At 40.5% G+C, this 16,562-nt stretch overlaps 1 protein-coding gene across 6 annotated transcripts in view; it reads right to left on the minus strand.

Moving 5' to 3' along the window:
• Positions 1–5,470: 5,470 nt before the first annotated feature.
• TTK (TTK protein kinase) overlaps positions 5,471–16,562 on the minus strand; it is a 49,500-nt gene continuing 38,408 nt past the window's right edge. For all 6 annotated transcript variants that reach the window (XR_014267174.1, XM_082474199.1, XM_082474198.1 and 3 more), the window contains 2 exons: positions 16,268–16,365; positions 5,471–14,557 (listed from right to left, as the gene is read on the minus strand). Coding sequence is in view for 5 of the 6 variants with exons in the window: in XM_082474199.1 (XP_082330325.1) it covers positions 14,471–14,557; positions 16,268–16,365 (185 nt within the window). In the remaining variant the exon portion in view is untranslated. The remainder of the gene's footprint in view (positions 14,558–16,267; positions 16,366–16,562) is intronic.

The following is a 16,562-nucleotide window of genomic DNA, read 5'->3' on the forward strand; positions in this document are numbered from 1 at the left end:
GCGTTTTTAACAGGCTCTTTAGGTGATTGTGGGTTAAAAAAAAGTTTGAAAATTAACTATTGGAGATTTCTTTTAGCCAGGAGAATCAAGGAGAGCTCTATAAAGGGAGTGTCACTGGAGCAGGGCCTTGAATATAGGGAAAGAATATTCAAGACAGGAAAACAATAGCTTGAGTAAAGGCAAAGCAGAGTGTAAGAACAGGTGCCTTTGGACTGGGGCAAAGGATGCATGACAGTCCTTAATAAGAAATAAAGTTGGAATGGTCCATAGGCTCAGGTCAGAAGAGCTGTAAACCTCACTCGAGGGAGTGTGAACTTTGATTTTTAGAGTTGGGAAATGAGTTAAGATACAATACTGACTCAAGCCAGGTTTAATGAGGGCCTACACCAACCTAATCCACTGGCTTATTTTCCATCTTCACGATTCCCTCAAGCTTAAATAAACTCAAAGGAGAGGTTTCTTTTGCTCAAAAGAACCGTAAAATATCAGGAAAAAAAAGACATTGTTGAGTATGGTGGTTTTCAAACTAAGATTTGCAAAATCTGGCAGCATGCAAGAGGCCAGTCAACTGGGACCCTGGGGCTCCTCCCCTCGTTTAACCAGAGTTTAACCTCTAGTTTGAAGAAACTGCTTTTAATATGCTAGACTCCAAAGGGAAAGGGGCAAGAATCCTGACTGAAAAGAGATGGGATCTGTAATTGTTTCTTTAGTCAGTGGCCCTAAAAGTCTCTTTGTCATGGAAAAATTCTCCTCCCTATGCTCCCAATGACCCTCTTGAAGACTGTGTCTCATACTGCAAACATCTCAATCGGTTTTAAACTTTGTCTAAAATGTCATTCCGTGAAAGAAACTCTCTCACTACAGCAGAGGATTCTTCAGCATCGTTTCTGCACTCAGCACAGTTAATTCTCAGATAAAACAGCCCATGGGATGATGAGAGTGCGAATGAGGGCTGATCAGTTACGATGACTTTGCAGCGCCAGCCACCTTTAGAAGGTTGGCTGGTGGAATTGTTCTAGAGAGGATCTCTTTTTCTTTACAGTTAGAAACAAAGTGCTCGGGACTTCCCTCGTGGTCCAGTGGTAAAGAATCCACCTCCAATGCAGGGGACGCAGGTTCGATCCCTGGTCGAGGAACTAAGATCCCACATGCTGCAGGAAAACTAAGCCTGCATGCGCCACAACTACTGAGCTCGCGCACCTCAACGAGAGAGCCCATGTGCCACAAACTACAGAGCCCAGGCGCCCTGGAGCCCACGCACCACAACTAGAGAGAAGCCCACACGCCACAGCTCAGAGCCCGCACATGGCAACGAACGATCCCACATGCTGCAACGAAGATCCCACTTGCCGCAACTAAGACCTGAAGCAGCCAAAAATTAAAAAGAAAAAACAGTGCTCAAGAGAGATAAGTAAACAAGGAAACATTCTGGCAACAATGGTGAGGTGGCAGAAAATCTAGCTCTTTCAGAATTTGTTGAGCTAGATCAGTGGTATCAACATTTAAAATAATATTAAGGATTTTCTACACAAATATTATGTAGTTATATTTGCAATCATATATCTTCTTTAAATATAGGTATAGTATAAAATAGTTTATTCAAACCAAAGGATACCAAACTACTCTAGTTAAACAAGGCAGAAAGACTCTTAAGTTGACAACTGCTGACCTTGAATTGACATTGGCTTCTTACAAGTAGTCACAGCGGATCAAGACGTCACATGGGAGCAGTTAAAAGAAGCAGGTCAATAAGAACAAGCAAATGGGGCCATCCACCATGACACTCTTCCTCATACGTATTTGGCTTCTGCCTAGACATACCCGCCTCTGAAACAGTCATCTTAAAGGAAGTAAGGAGTGACATTCCTTAGCCCCTTCCCAGCACTCATCTCTCTAGACTGATATGAAACATCGGACACTACTGACCAGCCCTTTTCCCTCTTTTCGTCTGCCACTTCTCTTTCCCCTACCACTCTGTTACTTCCTTCAGAGGTCCCTCTTCCACATTTCATCCTTCTCAGTGTAAGTATCCTTCCCAGTGCTGTCCTCGAATCCATCTGGGTAGAAGTTGACATCCATTTCTGACACATAAGTTGAAGCCTATTCTGTAATTTGGAGGATTAGTGTAATTTTTTTCGTGATTCAGAGTGAAACTCAGATTGGGGTAGCTTCTATAATCATTCACAGAGTTTGGGTTTAATTGGCATTCGTTCATGATTAAATTCAGGTTATGCATTTTCTGGGGCAAGGATGCCACAGAAATGATATTGTGTCCTTCTCACGGGGGTGGTCAGAAGGCACGTAGTATCAATTTGTCCATTTAATGTTGGGCTAACTTTGATCACTTGGTTAAAGTGTCTGCCAAGTTTCTGCACAATAATGTTACTCTTTCTCTTTGTATCTAGTCAGTATCTTGTGGGAAGATACTTTGAACTATGTAAACACTTTCATGTGTTAACTTTAGCATCTGTTGATGATTCTTGCCTCAGACAGTGACTACCATGGTTTTTGACAAATATGATTTTTCTATTTTCGTCATTCTTCCTACACTTATTACTTAGAATTCTACTTTAATAGCTTTTCCTTGTCCTTTGTTTAATTATTTATTCAAAAATTTACTTACATCAGCATGGATCCACAGATTCTTATTTTATTCATATGAGTTATAATTCATTACTATCATCATGAACTGTGTTGCTTCAGTTGTCTCTGATTTAGCCAATGTGAGTCCCTTTAAGTTAGCTCTTGTCTTTTTTGGCATGTCCCCATCTTATTTTGAGGCTGGAGAGTTTACTTTCTGCTTACCTGCTTTCTGCATGCCACTCCCCTAGTGACTGTTGTTGAAGTCACTATGGACCACTCTTAGCTGTGCATAAATAAAATAATAATAATGAGAGAAATATATTCAAGAAACAATGAAGAAAAATCAGCAATAAGGGGAACTCAGCTTTTTACGTATGTCCAGAAAGACTATCTTCCAAATGTTCTGAATTCATGATTCACTTCTAACTGGATGCAAAGATTAGACTTGAACTAGTGTCCCAAGTGTGTGAGAAGATGACGCAGGGGCTGCTGAGAGATCATTGTCACTAAAGCCAGAATTTGACAATTTCCCTTCTATCTCCTTAAGTAACAAACTTGAGTCTCCTTTCAAAGTTTCCATTGGAGAATACAGTTTTCACACCCCATACTGGTTGTAGATTTGACAGACTTAGATTTTTCTATCTTGACATCTGTGGAATTAAACAATGTATGTGTTGTCCAAAACAAATAACAGCATTATTCACAGAGGTTGGTAAAACTTGGATTCAGTAAGAGAGATTGTGTCCTGTCCATCTTTGTGACTGAACCCTGACATGCCTGAGGGCAGAATTTCCAGCTAAAGTATTCAGGTGGTAAGTGGAATATGTGCTTCAGGTACACAGTGATGCAAGATGCTGTCCCAGCTGCTTTTTATTGCTCCTGAAAGCTCAGACGGCCTCCTCAAACACCTACTTCTGAATGGTTTGGGATATGGGTTACAGGTCAGAAAGCATGAGTGACAAAATGCAGTACTGGTAGTAATATTTTCTGATCGTAGAGGAAAGGGTTCCTCTCACCTTAACAGGCAGAAATGTAGGGAAAAAAAAGACATGGAGGTGCAGGCCATCAGGTGCAAACACTTGCATAGAGATAGAGAGATGAAAAGGAAAGAGTTTTTCAACTTCAGCCTTGCCAAGGGGAAGAGATCTCTTCGAAGACAGAAAAATCTCAAGACCAATAAGCATAGGAAGAAATATTTTAATGCCGGCTAATATTTATTGACTATTTATGCTGTACCAAGCACTGTTCTAAGCACTTCTCATAGATTAACTCATTCATTGCCCACGATGACCCTGTGAATTAGGTACAGGGTCTTCATCTGTTAAATGGAGACAGCCACTGCGGCCTGGAACAGTTGAGTAACATATCCGAGCTCACACAAGTGGTGAGTGCTGGGGCCAAGATTCAGCCTCAGGCAGTTGCCTCAGACCGCATGCTCTTCCCATGACTGCCTCTTCGTGAGAAGGTACAGATTGGACTCAAGTTTCATTGCATGTCAATAATAAAAATAACCCATATTTATTAAGCACTTATTAAACGTCTGACATTGTGCTAAGTGCTTTGAAGCGTCATGACATTTACTGCTCAGAGCAATCACGCAAGGTTTTATGAGTTTCATTTTGTAGGTAGAAAAACGAAGGCTTGCAGAGATTAAACAACTAGGAAAAAATTACACAGTACATGACACAGCTGGGGTTCAAATTCAGATCTGAATAACTTCATAAGGCCAGTGCCCTTAATGAGGCGAACAAAGGATATGGAGAAACTTTCAGGTGAGGATCTGAATTATACTTCAAAGTTCAGAAGAACAGACCGGCATTAAAGGCTAATCCTATGCCAGTCAGTGTGACAATTGCTTTTACATCATTATTTCAGTTCATCTCAGTTATTAAACATTTTTTAGAATTAGGTCTCACTTCTGAAAATTTGGGATCAAGTTAGGTATTAATTATTCTCACCTAGATAAAATAAAGATTCATACAATATAGACTCTTAGGGGCTTCCCTGGTGGCGCAGTGGTTAAGAATCCGCCGGCCAATGCAGGAGACACGGGTTCGAGCCCTGGTCCGGGAAGATTCCCACATGCCGCGGAGCAACTAAGCCCGTGTGCCACGACTACTGAGCCCGCATGCCACGCCCGTGCTCCGCAACAAGAGAAGCCACCACAATAAGCATGCGCACCACAACGAAGAGTGGCCCACACTCTCCACAACTAGAGAAGGCCCACGCACACCAACGAAGACCCAACGCAGCCAAAAATAAATAAAATAAATAAATTATTAAAAAATAATATATATATATTGCAATCATTGTTGCTTTTGTTGTGGTCATCCATGTAAAAAAAAATAATAATAATATATATATAGACTCTTAAAAATTAGTAGTTATTATTTGTTAAAGCTGTAGAGATTTAAAGAAAAAATAAAGAGGTCTAGGATGGTCGAGTCAGAAGATCTGGATTCTAGTTTCCACTGTGAAAATAAACAGCAGTGCATCACTGGGCAAGGTGTTAACTTTCAGGGCTCAGTTTCTTCATCTACAGAGTGACACAGAGTGGCCTGAATGATACCATTCTGAGAAGATGAACTCAGGGAGGAAGCAATTCCCCGGCTCCTGGAGGTTCACGAATGTCAGAATCACTCAGCTTACAAAGTGAGGCAAGATAAAAGGGTTTTTTAATTTTATCGTCATCTCCCTCGATTCCTACTCACGTGCCCACCTTATTACCTGGATTCCTACTCACCAATTGGCATTAGGGTGACATACCCCTCCCAGGAGAAAACAGGGTGTTATTTAAATCAAACACTTGCACTGTTTTCCTGTCATTCCTCTTTCCCATTGCTGGAATCTCCCGGTATCCGACACCCATTTGCCTCCTTGATGTCTCTCTCCAACTCCCTTTACAGACTCAGGCATTCAACAAGTGCTTATCAAGTGCTTCCAGGGTGTGTCTAAAAAGGCTTCTTCCTTCCTGTTTGTTTCTTTTAAGCAAAAAGCCATCTTGGGCTTCCCTGGTGGCGCAGTGGTTGAGAGCCTGCCTGCCAATGCAGGGGACACGGGTTCAAGCCCTGGTCTGGGAAGATCCCACGTGCCGCGGAGCAGCTGGGCCCGTGAGCCACAACTACTGAGCCTGCGCGTCTGGAGCCTGTGCTCCGCAACAAGAGAGGCCGCGATAGTGAGAGGCCCGCGCACCGCGATGAAGAGCGGCCCCCGCTTGCCGCAACTAGAGAAAAGCCCTCGCACAGAAACGAAGACCCAACACAGCCATAAATAAAATAAATAAATAAATAAGAAAAAAAATAAATAAAGAAAATAAAGAAAAAATTGATATTATAAAAAAAAAAAAAGCCATCTTAACAACAACAAAAAAAATCGACATTTGAACACTTAACATTTCCAGTGGTATTTCACAAACATGCTTGGTGATGGGAAAGCAGTTGGGTACTTACTCAAACTACGGGTCCTCAGGACCTTCCCCTGGAGGTTCCAGTCCCAAAGGTCTATTGGCAGGGAGAGGAGGGGCGCGGTGAGGGAGGGTTTTGGGAATCTATGTTTTTCACAAATGCACCAGGTGTTCTATTATCAGGCCAGTTTTGGAAAGACTGATGGAAAGACAAGGAAGTAATTAGGCCTTTGTGCGTGTGATGCTGAGAAGTTTAATACTATAAAACCTTAAGAAGCGTATACTCTATTTGGGGAAACTGGATCCATATACGGAAAGCAATGGTTGTCAACACAAGGTAGGATAAACAAGAGGCAAATGCATGCATTAGACCATACAACACCAAAATGAGTTCAGAGGGAGGAGAGCTCTGGGCTGGGCTCAGGAGTAACACTTGGGTTCCGCTGCTGAAGACGCAAAGACGATGAGAAAGAATGGAGAGTATGGGGAGGGGAGTGGCAGGAAGGGCAGAAGTGTCAGAGAGCAGGGAGTCCGACCCCAGCAAAGGAGATGCAGGGTGGGAGGTGAAAAATTCAAACTCACCCCTGTAGGGCGCAGGGAGCCATTCACTGTGCCTGAGCTGTAGAGGGAACTGATGGAACAAGGAGGTCTCTAGCAGGTGAGTCTGGTTGAGGTCCATCAGCGGCTCAATGGTTCTCACCTGGAGGGCTTGTTAAAGCCCAATGTTAAGCCCCGCCCCCAAAGAGCCAGGAGGTCTGGGATGAAGCCCAAGAATTTGCATTTCTAACAAGTTCCCAAGCGATACTGTAAGAAGATAGGGTAGGGGGTCCCTGGAGAAAGAGAATCACGCATGGCTTTCCTGACACAAGAGAAGCCATTTTGGCCTAAGCCATTTTGTGATCTAAGCCTGGCCACAGTGCTTGCCCTTGAACAGGTCTTAGTAAGTAATGATCTTAAGGGAAGTGAGGGAATGCAGGAACAAAGGAAAAGCAGTCAAGAAGCAATAGTTCAGCAATAAAACAAGACCTAGTTCCTCCTCAAGGGATATACATACAATCTGATACACGTCTTTGAGTTCTGCAGGAAGGCTCCCACCCTTACTTGGTGGAGGATGGAATGATGGTGTTGACCCTCCTGACTTCCGTCAACTGAAGCTTGGACTCTGTCGACCTTTGCCCCAATTCTATGCTGAATTCTCCTCTGCTCAAGCACCTTCATGAATATGCATGTACCATTAGTTTAAAACTTCCCCAGTTTTGCTGTTCAGGGACACACAGCTTTGGGAAAGATCCAAAGGTGTTCTCCTTACTTGCTGCAAGTAATAAATCCTTCCTTCTCCCTACCTTTGGCTTGGCTGTATCTTTTGGCTCGACACCCACCGAGAGGCGAACCCGGGTTTCAGGTAAACCATATCGATGCTGCTAGCCCGGGAACCACACTTTGGGAACCACCGTTGTACGTGATGGATTGGAGGACACAGGAGTGCCCGGGCAAGGAGGTGGTTTTAAAGATGCGAGTGAAAAAATAGGAGGGAATCAAGAAAGAAATCGGCACGTGGTTGGGATAGGTACGGGAAAGACAGGGAAAAAGGGAGACAAATTTGTTTAGAGTTTCAATCTGTGGACTGAAATGGCAAGGAAAAAAATAAAATGGAGAATGTTGGACGTAGAGCCGTCCTGATAATCAGAAGATAAAAAATCAGTCTTTGTTTTAAGGAGTTGCGGCTTGAATTGATCCCTTCCCGCCTTGTTCCCTGTTGCCCCCAGTCATAGAAGATTAAGCAGCACGGACCAGCTGGTGAGGACAAAATAAACGCAAAGATCTGCAAGAATGCAAGGAAAGTGGTCTGTCGGTGATCGGACAGATTGGGTAACCAGTGATTGCCAGTGTCTTTCAACCTGACCTGACCCACTTAGCAAGCCAGTCTCTGGCTGAGCCCTACAGCATTGTTTCAAGTGAGTCATTTGTGCAGACTCACACCCAAACCAGAAATTCCTGCCCGGGACCAGAACCACAACTGCTGTGGCAGCTACTCCACACCGGCCTGGGGGCTGTGAACTTTGACTCACTAAGCCCGGCTTCCCAACTTGTGGGGTGGGCGGCACCCTCAGCACCTCCCGCTCCTACCACAAGGGGGCCCCCTCCAGCCAGCCAAGCGCGTGGGGCAGAGCGAGTCTCAGCCTGGGGTGGGTGGGGAGAGCATCTGGGGGAGACAAGCAGTCAGCTCTGGGGAGTCTGCATGCGAGAGGGAGCCAGGGAGCCCCTCGGAGCGGGGGAAGGAGGGCCCCCGCCCTCGCCTGCTTCCCAGAGCTGTGGGCACACACAGGCTCACTGCTTGCCCCTTGTTCCTGTCAAACTTCCAAGCGTTTGCTCTCCTGGGGCGTCAGCGCGGACTAGAAAGTCAATGCCAGGACATCTGGGCTACAGCAAAAAAAATAAATAAATTCCCTTCGTATCTTAGGAAGAGGAGAAACACAGAAATAAGCACCCAGGGGCAGAGACTTCAGTTTACTTCATTTATTGGAACACAGAAACACTGCCTCTGGGACCATGTCCTGCAACGCCTCTGTGGAAAGGCAGACCCCGATTCTGTGTGCAATCCTGCCAGTCAAGGGCACAACTGGAAGAAGGGTCTGCCCCTGCGAACATCCTTTTTTCCTCAAATGCCAGTGTCGCAAACCAGGTCACGTTGAGTAGGAGATCGCCATCAAGGAAATTCTCATCTTGTCCAGCACTCTAGGGGTTATTACAGCAGTCTGCTGCGCTAGCCACGGTTTGCTAAAACGGCTCCTACTGCATATCCTCCATAAGAAATGTCTTACAATTCTCCCTTTCCAGGAAGAAAAGCTTTTTATTCATCTTTCCAACCAGGATGTTATCAAGGGGCAACTACAGGCCAGACACTGTGTTCAGCACTGGGGATACAGGAGTGAACAAAACCAATAAAAAGGTTTGCATTCTGCGACTGGTGTTACAATGGAGGGAGATGAACAGTAAAAAATCAATTATAGAGAATGTCAGAAGGATAAATACTATTATAAGTAATAAAGAAAGGAAGGGGATTATGGAGTACAGGGAGCAGGGAGATTATGATTTTATATTTGCTATTTAAGGAGGGTCTCATTAGCAAAATGACATTTGAACAAAGATGGTGTCACGAGGTTTATTTATTTGTGGATTTATATGATTAGTTATGTTTTCCGACAAACATTAACTTCCATTCTTTAAAAACAAAACAGCTTTGTTGAGGTTTATTCTGAATTATTTTACACAAAATAAAAAGTAAGGAAATATGTATGTATATTCACGTGATAGGATGTTTCCTAGGGATCAAAATTATATTTATGAAAGGTTTAAATGACTTAGGAAAATGCTTATGAGAAAGGTAGGTGAAAAAACAGGAGTATAAAGTTATTAATATATTATCTCAATTGTGCAAATATGCCAAATGTTATCAGTAACTAACTCAGGATGATGGAATTGGGCATAACTTATGCTTCTTTCTACTTTACTTTTCAACTAGATTAAGATGAGACTATTTTCAAGGAAAAAAAAAAAAAAAAAAGGAATTCCCTGGCGGTCCAGTGGTTAGGACTCTGCACCCTCAGTGCTGAGGGCCTGGGTTCAATCCCTGGTCGAGGAACTAAGATCCCACAAACTGTGTGGTACGGCCAAAAAAAAAAAAGAGGAGACCTTTTTCCTTTTATAATAACATTAAAAAACACACTAAATGAATAAACTAGATAATCAACAAGGACCTACTGTAGAGCACAGGGAACTCTACTCAATATTCTATAATAATCTATATGGGAAAAGGAATCTGAAAAAGAATAGATGCATGTATATGTATAACTGAATCACTGTGCTGTACACCTGAACCTAACACAGCACTGTAAATCAACTCTACTCCACTATAAAATAAAAATTAGAAGAAAAAAAACCCAACCCACTAAATGACAGATTCACAAGGAAAAGCCTCCATCTATGATTGCTTTCCATTTATCAAAAGAAATGAGCTGCAGGAGGCAACGTACCAGGTCTATTTGGGACGATCGGTCCCACGAAAGAGAAGAGAGGCAGCATGCTCGAGTCTCCCCAGATACGGCTCCTAACCCTTCTCCAAAGAATCTCACTCCTTTCCCTGCTTTCAATACCCGCCGACCCAACCCCACCATGCCCACAGACTCTGCTAGACTTTCTCCCGGCTAGAGTTAGCTAGCCCACCATGCCCACAGACTCCACTAGACTTTTCTCCCGGCTAGAGTTAGCTAGCCCACCATCACCACAGACTCCGCTAGACTCTTCTCCCGGCTAGAGTTAGCGAGCCCACCACTGCTCCGTGTCTGGTTATCATTTTTCTTCATTGGCATATGCTTTGAAAAAAGCATATTATACCTCCTACATGTTAGATATCCTATAAGGACATAATACATAGTATCCTTAAACTAAGTGGAGACTTTGTAACAGACTTTGGGCTGGGCCCTCTGCTTCACTTGCTTGAGTGCCAAGGAGACTTTGTAACAGTTTGGGCTGGGCCCTGTGCTTCACTTGCTTGAGTGCCAACTGTGTTCCTGCCTTACTTCCCTAGTGAAGTTGTAGCCAGAATGTGAACAGCCATCCACAATCATCCCCTCCTTACCCTGTCTGTGCCTATAGGGGCCTTTCTGACCTTATCCTCTCAAATGCACTAATTTAGTATATTTCTAATAACACAGCATACAAATTATGTATATATTATACATATTCTATACATAATTTTTACATTATTATAGCTCTACAAACATTGTAACCCAGTAAAGGTTATTTCTTACTTTAACTATGAAGCAACTAAGTAGTGTAATTACTAATACATTTTCCTCTTCGGTACAATACACTTTCTCCAAAGGTAAAAGTGGAGAAGTAGAGGAGAGAGGAGGGAAGGAAGAAAGAAAAGAAGGAAGAGAAAGGAGAAGAATCATGGAGAGCGTCCCAAAGTTGTTTGTAACTACTTCGGGAAGGTAGCATAAAATAAAACCCCTCCAAAGTGACGTAAAAAAATAGAATACTCCTATTCTCTTTGTGCTACTCAAAACCCAGTAGTCCTGGGAGGCCCTGAACTACAGGGTAGGAACCCTTGATTGAAGCAAAATAAAAAAGAGTATTGCTATCTCTTCTGATAAATTTTAATTGGTGCTGTTCATCATATATTTCTAGCTCTTTTTTTTTTTTTTTTTTTGGAACACATGGTTATTACATTTAACCACGTAAATTCTTCAGCCAATGAATTGTGAGTGGAAGTAAAGGGTGTCACTTTCAAGGGGTAATTTTAGGAGAGAATGTATAAAAAAATGATAAACCACAACCAAGCGGGATTTATCCCAGATATGCAAGACTGGTTCAACATTCAAAAATCAATTAATGTAATTGCTAGAGGACGGAAGAAATGAAAAGTGCCTACTGAACTGGAAAGGCATCTTGAGACAGACAAACTGATCCATATAATCAGTGGATCCGTTTATTTTATGGTAATTTAATCATAGGGTGGGATTGGGGTTGGGCAGACAATGACCTGGAAGCATTCACAGCTGCACTCGGCACGCCGAGGGGCCACCGGGACAATTTTATAGTTAACTTAAGGTATGGGGGGTAGGTGCTTGGAAACAAGACAGAGTACAATCCTGTGCAGGGTCAGCAGAAGGACAGAAGAAATTAGAAGGGCCCAAGATGGTGTCAGTTAGAATAACACACAATAATCCATCACATCAACAGGCTAAAAAAAAGAAAAATCACATGACCATTATTGATCGATGCAGAAAAAGCATTTGACAAAATCCAACACCCATTCACGATAAAAACTTTCAGCAAGCTAGAAACAGAGAACTTTCTTAATTTGATAAAGAATATCTATAAAAAACATACAGCAAACATCATACTTCATAGAAACTTGAAGTTTTCCCACTAAGACCAAAAACAAGGCAAAGAAGTCCCCTCATCACTCCTTCCAACATCATACTGGAAGTACTACCTACTGCAATAAGAAGAAATAAAAGGTATACAGATTGGGAAGGAAGAAATAAAACTGTCCTGTTTGCAGATGACATTATCATGTATGTAGAAAATCCAAAAGAATCCATAAAAACACTCCTGGAACAAACAAGCAACTATAGCAACACTGGAGGATACAAGGTTAATATATAAATGTCAATCATTTTCCTATATAACAGCAAAGAAGTGGTGGAATTTGAAATGAAAAACACAATACCATTTACATTAGCAGCCCCCAAAACGAAATACTCATGTGCAAATCTAACGATGTATGTACAAGGTCTATATGAGGAAAACTACAAAACTCTGAAGAATGAAATCAAGGAAGAACTAAATAAATGGAGAAATAGCCCATGTTCTTGGACAGGAAGACTCAATATTGTCAAGACGTCAGTTCTTCCCAATTTGACCTACAGTTGGGATTCAGTGTAATCCCCATCAAAATTCCAGCAAGTTACTTAGGAATATTGACAAACAGATTCTAAACTCTATGTGAAATGGCAGAAAACCCCAGAACAGCCAACACACTACTGAAGGAGAAGAACAAAGTTGGAGGATTGACACCACCTGACTTTAAGACTTACTGTAAAGTGACAGTAATCAAGACAGTGTGGTATTGGTGAAGGAAAAGCTAAATTGATCAATGCAACAGAATGGACAGCCCAGAAATAGACCCCCCCCCGTAAATATAGTTAACAGATCTTTGACAAAGAAGCAAAGATCTCACTAAAGAAGATATCAGACGGATGGCACTTAAGTATATGAAAAGATGCTTCACACTCAGCTGTCATCAGGGAAATGCAAATTAAAACAACAATGAGGTACCACAACAAATCTACTAGAGTGACCAAAATCTGGAACACTGACAACACCAAATGCTGGCAAGGATGTGGAGCAAAAAGAACTCTCATTCACTGCTGGAGAGAATGCAAAATGGTACAGCCACTATGAAAGACAGTTTGGCAGTTTCTTACAAAACTAGACATACTCTTACCATATAATCTATCAGTCATGCTCCTCGGTAGTCAGCTCCTCTGAAGCTGAACACCACACAAAGCCCTGCACACAGATGTTTACAGCAGCTTTATTCATAATTGCCAAAATTTGGAAGCAACCAAGATGTCCTCCAGCAGGTGAATGGACAAACTGTGGTACATCCAGACAATGGACTACTACTAGGCACTAAAAAGAAATGAGCTCTTAAGCCATGAAAAGACATGGAGGTGCACGTTACTAAGTGCACATTGCTAAGTGAAAGAAGCTAACCTGAAAGGCTACGTACTATATAATTCCAGCTATATGACACTCTAGAAAGGGCAAAACTATGGAAACAGTAAAAAGATCAGTGGCTCCCAGGGGTTGGGGGTAGGGGAGGGATGAGTAGGCGGAGCACAGTGAATTTTGCGGGCGGTGAAAACACTCTTACAGTAGTATAATGACGGGTGCGTGCTATGACACATTTGTCCGAATCCCTAGAGCACGCACCACCAAGAGTGAACTGGGTGTATGTATACTATAGACTTCGGGTGATTATTACAGTGCGTCAATGTAGGTTCATTGAATGTAGCAAAAGTACCGCTCTGGTGGGGATGTTGGTAATGGGGGAGGCTGTCCATGTGGGGGGCAGGGGTTCAATGGGAAATCTCTGCACCTTCCCCTCAATTTTGCTGTGACTCTAAAACTGTTTTAAAAGCTAAAGAAAAATTTGGGGAAAAGAATACTATATGGTAATATCCTTAAGTAATCTGTTCGATTCAGACTCAGAAATTCTGGGACCACATTTGTAATTACTCATTACCAAGCAAGTCGTACAATTGAGGTCATGCCCTGTACAGCCTACATCTTAGAATCCGGCATGATACTCTGAACACCCAAAACCATAGATATTATGAAGAATTAAATGGAGAATTAAAAGAGCCAAGTAAAGCCCTAAAATGCTGGAGTATTATCAGTGCCATAAAGCAACTGGAAATCTATTTTAGAATTCAAACACTTTGGAATTTTTTTTCCCCCAAAGTTAATTTACTAAGGTCTACTCTCATGTTTTCCCTTAATCCATATTTATTAAGAATTCTGTTGCCTCACCAACAATATATTTGCTTGAAGAAAACAGTTCTACAACTTTGACATTTTAGTGTCATTTTATACTATACAAAGCCTATTTACATAGTTCTTCAGAAAATAGTTCCACTTTCACCCACTATTCCAAGTGTGAAAATGATATCAAATAGATTAGATATACAGGGAAGCACAAAAGAGAAAACAATTCTACAATTGAATACATACAGTGTCATTAGTGGTTTTTTACAGTTTTCTTTTGAGGATAATCCACTGAATTTTTCTGCCAATGACATTTCAGAGTGAAGTTGTCTTCAGGAGTAGATTTCCACAGAAAATCAAGAGTATAACAGTCCAATATATTTTACAGGTGATACCTGACAGTTTATGAGTAGCTGCAAATCACTTTTTTCCCCATTTTTTTCCCAAAGTATTGGATGATGAACAGGAATCATGACTTTCACCACCACTATAGTGCTCATATAAAGTCTGAAATTAAAAACACACATCCGATTGATAACTTTTAAGATTCAACATATTACCATATCAGATTAACAAAGGTTTAACTCCACATCTTCTAATATGTAACAAATTTCTCCCTTGTTCTTATAATTAGGAAATTATTTTATACACTATTGGAGATAATGAAAAATTTTTAAACAGCTAGCTTGGCCTAAGAATCAGCTATTATGCGATGCAGATCAATCTTTCTGTAAGAAAAATGTAACATAGCTATTATAAGCATATATATGCATCCTCAAGGCCTTCTTAATCTCCCTTACTTTTTCTTTTTCTTTTCTGCTTCAACAAACCTCTTTTTAAATTGTTTATTTTTATTGATGTATAGTTGATGTACAATATTACATAGCAAAACTCTTTTTTTTAAATTGAAGTATAGCTGATTTATAATATTGTGTTAGTTTCTGGTGTACAGCAAAGTGATTCAGATTATATCTATATCTATATCTGTATCTGTATCTATCCCTCTCTCTATATATTCTTTTTCATATGCTTTTTCATTATAGGTTATTACAAGATACCTTACTTTTTCTTAAATAAAGCCAGTCTTAGATAGATTCCTATACTGTAAAATACACTCATCAGGAAATATACTTTCAGCTGATATTTAAACTAAAGAATGGAAGACATTAAAAAAAAAATACAACTGCTATACAAATAAGTATAATTAGCTATATTAAAATCTACATATTTAGTAAAGGATTTAAGGCTAAGCCAACATCTAATTTATGAAGATGCAAGATATCTTTGCTATCAAGGAACACATAACCTTAGTGATAAAGGTAACCCACCTCAATTTTATTTATAAAAGGCTTTAAACAATACACTGGTAGAAATTTAAAACATAGAGATATGAAACATAGAGAAAAATTACAAAACAAATTTTGTCCAATTTCAATTCTTAAAGCCATTGATTTAGCTATCAGAACTTGAGAAAATTTAAGAAAAAATTTACCTTATATCATATGGATGCAAATATAATGGTGAATATATGGTAAATTCCTCCAAAAATGTATCCAAGTTCTTAACATCTTAGATTGGTGTTATCCCTATCCATAGAGCTAACAGTGTTTTTAGTTTAAGCTCCCATAATTTTACAATAATGTTATAACTGAAATATATAACTAGTAACTAAAGTCAATAAGCATACCTGGTGTTCTGGAAATGACTAGGTGTTTGATGTCAGTGAGATCCAAAAAATTATGGTGTAGATATAAACAGGCATTGGGAGACAAAGATTTGAGACATTTGCTTTGAGAAATGTACTGAGTGCTATATACAGCCTCACAGAAGTCATTACATGTGACAAGTACTGTGATTTCTCTATGATGGTTTAAAAATAAAGTTGGCTAGAAAAAAATGAATTCAAAAGCTGTGTTAAAAATAGTGTTGATTTAAAAGATTCCTTATTGAATTTATTCCAGTTGAGACCCGACAGCAGTCTTTTCAATGCACCTTATATGACAATCCATTTTCAATTGTGCTGTCTGCACAATAAGAATGTAAATCAAATAAATCTATATTTGTCAAAAAGCACATGTTAAGTATCTAAATACAGAAACACACTTCATAGCTGATCTGATGATTGGGCCAACTTTCCTTTGGATTACCTGTTTAAGTGTCTAACTCACTAAATTATACAAAACAATTAAAATTAGTGTAGACAGAGAATAGACATACTTTAGCAGCTTTCAAAATGGAGTTAGGAGAATTCAGGCCAACAAGTTGGCCCAGAACGTATTTCATTTCTTCAGTGGTTCCCTTAGCCATCTGGTTACCTGTAAAATAATATATATAATCAATAGCACGCTGGTATCAAATAAGAAAAATGTAAGTTCATATATAAATATGTATTCTGTTTAAAAGCACGATAACTGGCATTCTTGTAACTTATCACTGATCATAGCCCCTTACCTAGGATAAGTAAAAATGAATGCCAGCAGGTAAAGAAAGGTGATCTCATTTATTTTAGTAT

The sequence above is a fragment of the Balaenoptera physalus genome, assembly GCF_965194825.1.
Source record: "Balaenoptera physalus genome assembly, chromosome: 9".
NCBI lineage: Eukaryota > Metazoa > Chordata > Mammalia > Artiodactyla > Balaenopteridae > Balaenoptera > Balaenoptera physalus.